The 7,918-nt window shown below is 31.1% G+C and overlaps 1 protein-coding gene across 1 annotated transcript; it reads left to right on the top strand.

Annotated features, from left to right (window-relative positions):
* The first annotated feature begins 896 nt into the window (after positions 1–896).
* LOC114410322 (transcription factor SPEECHLESS-like) lies at positions 897–5,684 on the top strand. The gene is made up of 3 exons (XM_028374234.1): positions 897–1,837; positions 2,678–3,232; positions 5,298–5,684. The coding sequence occupies exons 1-3, from the start codon at positions 1,424–1,426 to the stop codon at positions 5,361–5,363; spliced, it is 1,035 nt and encodes a 344-aa protein (XP_028230035.1). The 5' UTR covers positions 897–1,423; the 3' UTR covers positions 5,364–5,684.
* Positions 5,685–7,918: the final 2,234 nt, after the last annotated feature.

The raw sequence follows: 7,918 nt of genomic DNA, 5'->3' as shown, positions 1-7,918 counted from the left end.
TTTCATGCTTATCTGAACATTCTCCACTTTTGGCTTTGCAGCAATAACGGTTTTCCCATTAACACCCACATTAAATATTAATACGCAGAAATTCGTTGTATTTCCCTCATAAAGAAGGTGACCTAGCTAGATACTTCAATTCTCTTTTAAATTGTGCCACCGTCATCTCTGGCCCCGCTATATGTTTATCAAATCCTCATTCTTCTTACCTACAAGCATTTCAAATATACGCCGTTAAATATGCTCATAACTAAACTATAGGGCTATTCATAATTATAAATAAGAGTAATCACTGCTTTTAAATATTAGTAACTCGGTTAAATATATACGTTCCGCTGATAGTTTCTTTTCCTAGAAATTCATTTTCCTCATTGAATATCCTAAGAAAATCATGTATGGAGGTTAAATTTTATGCTGAAAACCATGTTTTGGTTGCATCACACAACACATTTGTCAAGTAAGTACCTTTTTAATATAGTATCCTATGTATGAAATATTATATACGTATACACATTTGTGAAGTAAGTACCTTTTTTTTTCAACTACTTGACCCTCGATTTAATCAGCTACATATGCATCTATCATACAGAAACAATGCTAGCTACTCTTAATGCAAATACATTAATAAATTAAAGTATATATATATCCATAAATTTAATGGACATCAATTCAAGTTTAAATAATTCACTGTTCATTCCCAAAAAATTAAAACATCTCAGTGACATATTAATGAAGGATAGCAGAGATATTTATGAATGCAAATTGTAACGTGGATGCGCAGTGATTCTTGACCCCCCTCTCTCTTCTGTCCCTAATTGTAAAAACAACACTCTCATTGGCGTTATATATATGCTCATAATTAACATCAACTGATCAAAGTGCTTGGTAAGGGCAAAATAACTACGTACCTACCTAAAAGTTGCATTATACTATTAGGTATTAACCAGTATCCAACAGCAGCATCCATTGTTTTACAATACACCATACCTGTATCATTACTATAGAATAGAAGTTAGTATAAAACCCTTTTCTTTTCTACATTCTCCCTCCCTCCCTTCTCAAAACTTTTTCAGTTTTCATTATTGTCACAGTCTGATACTGCTTCTGTGAGAGATAGTAATAGCAGTATAGATCCCTAGGAATCTAAAGGTTTAAACCACATATTTTTGAAAAAGGGACCATAACAAATCAGTATTCAGTAGTAGTAGTTGATGGCGATCGTTTAGTCTCTATCACATCAACACCCCCTCTCAAATTTACTTCTCCACACTCTCCACCACTTTTTCTTGATCTTGACAACCTCATATTTCATGAACCCTTTCTCATTCTCATCCCCACTCAAAAACATTTTTCCCGGTACTTCCCTTCGCTGGTTTCACGGAGAAGAAGATCGAATTAACTAGAAATTCCTAAAGCCTCCAACATGGACGATAGCTTATGCGATATTTTCGATGACAAAGAGTTTGGGAGCGAACACTTTGGTGGGGACGATCTCTTTGCCATTTTGGAGAGCCTAGAATCGGACTTCACCGACTTCCCTCCTCCCATTAACGAAGAAGCTGTTGTTGCTGCTGTCTCCAAAGACAATAACGAGGATGTCTCAAGATTGGTGTCTCAAAAGTCAACCTCTTCGAGTGCTCCACTTGATTCCGAAACTGAGCTTGAAACCTCTTCCAAAACCAAGAGGCAGAAGCTTACTCCTACTACTCCAGAGGAAGCTAACCCAGATGGACAACAAAAGATGTCTCATATTACTGTTGAACGCAACAGGAGAAAGCAAATGAATGAACACTTGACCGTGTTGAGGTCGCTTATGCCTTGCTTTTATGTCAAAAGGGTACGTCTTAATTTTATTTGTCGCTTAAATTAACACTTCTAATTCTAATACTTAATTTGTTTTGCATATATATTCCACCTATACTTACTCTTTATACTTATATAGTTTGCATCCTTGACTTTGTTTTATATCTCAAAAGCTCCTTAGTTTCATCTTGAGTTTTTGTTTTTCTTAGAAAACTTAGATGCGCGCAGTTTAATTTTCAAGTGTCGCTCTATAATTAAAATTGGAGTTTTTACACTAACGGTGGTCAATATAAATTTTCAAAATAAAACTTTAATTTTAATAGAAAAACATTAAAATCATTTAAAGAGCTGCATTTTTCTTATGAGCAAATTTATTATTGAAAGGAAGCAATGCAGAACCAGTACAAGATGTACCCAGTTCTGCATACAGCAGACTTATACAAGTTACAATAACTTGAAGACCTGCATGTAAGTTTTGTCTTATTTTTAAGGGGCCGGGGGAGAGATACAACTTGCCTTATGAGTTTAGATTTGAAACAAAACGCGGTTTCATGTTTTAAGTGAGATCCTTCAAGATGCAAGCCACTTTATTGAAATCAGAAAATTAAGGGCATGCATTTTTTTAAAAGTATCCATTATTAGTTTAAAATTGTTTTTATCTTACAAAAATATAAACTTTTAATTATTATTTTTTTAACTATATGGTTTCATATTACGCTGTAAAGTGTTATTTACAGAATAAACTAAGTGCACCATGCATTTTTGAATCTCATCATCATAAATACGTGATTATATTACAAGTAAAGTTGCAACTTAATTACATTGTTATCAATTTTCTATACTAGTACATTATTCAATCCTTCTTATTCATTAGGGAGATCAAGCATCGATAATTGGAGGAGTGGTTGATTACATCAGCGAGTTGCAGCAGGTGCTCCAAGCCCTAGAGGCCAAGAAGCAAAGAAAAGTCTACAGCGAAGTCCTGAGCCCTAGGCTCGTTTCAAGCCCAAGGCCTTCACCACTGAGTCCTCGGAAGCCCCCTTTAAGCCCGAGACTGAACTTGCCAATTAGCCCAAGAACTCCACAACCAGGAAGCCCTTACAGGCCAAGGTTGCAGGCGCAGCAAGGCTACAACAACATCATTTCACCAACCATGTCCAACGTCTCTCTCGACCCTTCTCCCACTTCTTCTGCCAACTCCTCCATCAACGACAACATCAACGAGCTTGTTGCAAACTCCAAGTCCCCCACTGCTGACGTGGAGGTCAAGTTTTCAGGTCCTCACGTTCTTCTCAAAACGGTGTCTCAACGAATTCCAGGGCAGGCTATGAAGATTATAACGGCACTTGAAGATCTTGCGCTCGAAATCGTTCATGTCAACATTAACTGTGCTGCGGATGATACCATGCTAAACTCATTCACTATCAAGGTACATTCTTATTTCATTTATTTCCTAATTCTTCCTCCTTTTAATTAAATTTGTTCCCTTTATATAGTCACCATCCTAGCATTTAATAAAGAAATTTGTATTTAAAAAGACTTAAAGCACCACATGTATTTTTTGTGTCTATTAATATCAAATATTTATTAATTTAATCAATAACTAATTTTCATTCTAAGAGAATCTGATTGATTATTTTTTAGTGGAATTCTTTCTTCTCAAGTCTTAATTATATAGTTTTTTATTCATAAAACTCAAATATAAAATCTTATGTATGGAGATTGATTCAAATATTACTTGAATCAACTACTTAGTAAAAAATCACATATATGAGTATGTTGATTAAGTATATTAAATATAAATGATGAAAATAAAAATGAAAATGAAAAAGAAGACTGTCAATGAATTTCTGCCTCATCACATGTATACCTGAATGAGATGGAAGGTATTGTCTTTTTTTATGAAAATATGTTCTATTAATGACAGCTGGATCAAAGGTTGGTAAATCTTTTTCTTTATAATTTTATTTCTTTCCAACTTGGCTAACTTCCCTGATGCTATCCAGCTTTTGCTTTAAAATTAAAGTTTAAAATAAGTTTTTTTTAAATAAAAGTAAAAGTTATTGGACAGTAAGAAATTAACAAAATATTTAACTATTTTAACTTAAAAGATCATTTTAAACTAAAATTTCCCTGTTATTTTTCACATTTATTAGTTCACAAATCACAATGAGAGAAAAGGAGGCTAAAATACAGTAAAACTTATTTTTAAAAATTATTTCAATTAATCTTTTTAGAAAGCTATTTTTCCTCCTTTTTCTCTCTTATGAACATTAAGTTTCTTAATTTATTTAAAAAAATTCTCTAAATATATTTTTTCATCTAATTTCCCCTTTTTTTTAAAAAAGAAGAAGAAGAAGTTAGAGAGATATAATGAGTATATTAAATGAAAACTCTTCTTATTAGGAAACATAAAAATTATAAATATAATCATTAGACAGTACTTGAATAGTCAATATTAAAACAAAAATATACATGACCATTTTAATTAAGTAACCATTTAATCATTAACTAATTTTCAATGTTAACATTCATATGTAATTATATAAAAATAAAAATATCTTTTTTTTTCTTTTACATGTGTCAGCTACACAAACTGTCCCTAACGATGCAAGTGAGAAACTACAATTGCTTATAGGTAAAAGTGAGATAGGCTAACTCCTATAAGATGTTCTAATTATAATCTTCTTTCTCTTTCATTTGTTCATGTTCTTATTTATTTATATGTTTAAAAGAGGAAAGAGAATTTATTTAGTTTTCTCTTATAACCATACATAAAAAAAGTATAAATAGTAGTAAAGAGATGAGACATAAAAAATCACTTTTACTCTTCACATTTTTTTATTAATGTCGTATTAATTTACATTGAAGTGTAAAGGTTAATTGAACCCTAATGAACAAATATGTTTCCCATTTTATCTTTATTTTTTACAAAAAAATAATAGAGTACAGACTACAGAGATTGTGTAAAAATTAGCTAATGTTAGTATATATGTAATCGTCATGAAAACGGTTTGGATTTTAGTTCTTCCATCCCCACATCAAGAAATAAAACTTCACAGTGTAGCAGTCTGCAACGTTTAGCAAACCAAAATAATGTCAATGATGATATTGAATTGAATGAATAATGACAATTTTTTTTTTCTTTTCTTTCTAGTATATATGCCCTATGCATACTGTGCACTTCTTTAATGCAGTATGTAAAAAAAAATAGATGGTTTGTTGTACCTGATAGTACTGACTGTATATTTTTTCACTGCATCTACCCGAGAGACCAGGGATACAACATGGTTCCATTCAGACATTTGTCCCCATTCGCTGATCGAAAAGACGAATATAAATTACTGTGTCGTTTTCATTTAAATTAAATTGGTTAATTTCATGCATGGAATAGCTTATGATTGGATATATATGTAGATGTATGCTACTTACGTGTTCAATTTAGGTTCACTAATTATTGTGGTTTCTTTACATGCACTCGTATGTACATATAGATTGGAATTGAATGCCAACTCAGTGCCGAAGAACTCGCTCAACAAATCCAGCAAACATTCTGCTAATTATAAAAGATGGGTTATGTTTTTCCAGAGTCCAGACCAAACATCAGCTTGCATGCATCCCTCTCTCTCTCTCTCTCTTCTCTTATTTTGTTGTACGTACCTTGCTGTACAAATAACAGAGAACATGGGAAGAGCCATATTTAATTTTTCAACCATTTATCATTTTTCTTTCTTTTTAATTATTACAGCAATTGCTAGTGTAATTCCTCATGATGACAAGTATTAGCTAGTTTATTAGTATAGAGTGACACCACTCTCTTGTAATTGACCACCGTACGTCAAGCTTTGATTTGTGTATGAATTAGATTTTCATTTCCCAAATTGAAACACTCGCCAACCGTTACTGCAATTTTTGGTTAATTTTGCGTTAGGTGCTCAATTTGTCTTTCAACAAGCGTTCAAAAAATAATTATATTGAACGAGCTGGAAAATATAAGCATTACGCTATCATTTATTTTTTTGTTTGTTTATCCTTTGTCTTTTACACAATTTAATCCTAATCAAGTTTCGATTGTGGTATATAAGGTATACAATTATATTATTATAAACTATATTACGTATTTATAATTTATATATCTATAAAATTTGTCCAGCAACTAGTCACGCGCTGGCTGTTACTGGACAATAAAATGATTTTTTTTCATTTTCTTTTTATAAAAATTTCACATTGTTTTTTTAAATTTGTGCTATCAGCATGGGTTCACACCTAATTTGTATAATAACTTGTGTTTTGTATGGAATTAATTAAGTTTACAATTTATAATAATTTTTCCTTTAATATATGATACATGTATTAGAGTTGTCAGTGGAAGTAACAATTGCGAGTTCATAGCATTTATTCCAATGAGACAGTGTCCTTCCCTCCTTCTCAGGTAGTGTCCGGTTCAAGTGAAAGTTCAGAGAAGAAAGTGAGAGTGTGGAAAGAGGGCTGAAAGTGATTTTTATGAGTTTCGATTTGTATGTAAGGCAGCTGATAGTGGTAGTTTTGCAATGGGACCCGTGGAGTGGACTTTCACATAAAAAATGAGGTGAAAGTGCAGTGATGAGAGACTTGTATTTTTATTTTTTTTTTGTTTATTGGAACACTGTGACATGTATCCTTTAACAGATGCAATTGGGTTTTTTGCGCTTTTTTATTTTTTTGCCTAATAAGTTCACTTTAATTTAAAAAATATCTTTTTTTCACTCTATTTCACCCAAAAAAACAACTTGGTTTTTCATTATCTTTTTCCTCTCTTTCATTTTTTTTTCATTCCTCTCAATTTTAAATAAGAGTGTAAGTGGATTGGATTCAATCCGTAAATTTGTTCATTTCAATCCAATTCAATTAAATATTTATCCGTTAAATTGGATAATTGTATTGAATTAATTTTAATTTAATGAACCCAATTAATATTAAAGTAGGTGATTGGTTTTGAGTTTTGGATTCGGCCAAAACTTAATTCAACTCGATCCAACTTACATATAATTAAATTACTTATATAAATATCTTAAACCAAGCACATCTTATTCTTAAGATAATAAATTTTTATATTAAGGAAATATATTGTTTTAGAATATTTTTTTTTGTTTATTTTAAGATAATATTTTTTTTATGAATGATACTATTAGTATATATTTATGGTGTTCTTTTCTGTTTATCATATGAATATTATAATATTTTATAAATATTGATTTTTAAAAATATTCATTCTGTAAAAAAAAATCTTACTATTTTTGAATTTAAACATTTCTTTACCTTTTTTCCAAGACTTAAAATTGTGTTAATTTTTTAATGGTTCAACTCTACAACCAATTCAATTCAATTAAAGTTACATAAGATTTAGTTGAATTGAATTAGCAAAATAAAAAAAATAAACTCAGTTTAATCCAACTCAATTAAATTTAATTAGATTAAATTAAAAAATAGATAAAATTTAATCCAATCCAACCACTTCTACCCCTAGTCCTAAGGATTCAGTTCCTTTTTGCTTCCTTCTTTTAACTACAATTCATGGCAATGCCATTGATTTGTGTGCGATGGAGATAATTGATGGGAGTGGTGAGGAGTTTTAGAACAAGTTGCTCATTATGAGAACTTTCTTGCATGTTCAGATTCTACCCTTTGCAGGGGATAATTCCTCACTCTTTCTCCTTTTTAGGGGTAACAGTTGATATCAATTCTGTCGAACTAGGAGGCCCATTCTGTTGTTAAATTTAAGCCCATATCCATGACCTCGCTAACGGTTTTGGGCTATAACAATCCTATTATTGTTTGTCACTCCACATTCATTGTTGAAAGCAATTTTTGTGGACTAAAATTTACGAAACATTTTGTTGACCAAGGTTATCAAAATCGAAAGTTTACATAGACTCGACTCGTAGAGTCGTAAGAGTCTACTTCGTAAAAAAAACTATAAATTACTATATATTGTTCTCTAAGAGTATTACTATAATAGGAACTGATTAATAGTAATCAGTTATCGCGGCTACAAGGTTTGTGTATAATAGATTACTATAATAGGAACAACAGAATATAATAGGAATTAAGAACAGAATAATGTATTAGTATAATA

The sequence above is a fragment of the Glycine soja genome, chromosome 4, assembly GCF_004193775.1.
Source record: "Glycine soja cultivar W05 chromosome 4, ASM419377v2, whole genome shotgun sequence".
Taxonomy (NCBI): Eukaryota; Viridiplantae; Streptophyta; class Magnoliopsida; order Fabales; family Fabaceae; genus Glycine; species Glycine soja.
The sequence above is the reverse complement of the archived record's forward strand: the minus strand, read 5'-3'. Positions and strand labels throughout refer to the sequence as shown.

What these genes read in the sequence shown, in the direction of transcription:
- LOC114410322 (XM_028374234.1), top strand. Translation starts at nt 1,424, where the DNA reads ATGGACGATAGCTTATGCGATATTTTCGATGACAAAGAGTTTGGGAGC. An exon ending in CTTGCTTTTATGTCAAAAGG is followed by an intron (nt 1,838 to 2,677) that starts GTACGTCTTAAT and finishes CTTATTCATTAG; the next exon opens with GGAGATCAAGCATCGATAAT. An exon ending in TAAACTCATTCACTATCAAG is followed by an intron (nt 3,233 to 5,297) that starts GTACATTCTTAT and finishes ATGTACATATAG; the next exon opens with ATTGGAATTGAATGCCAACT.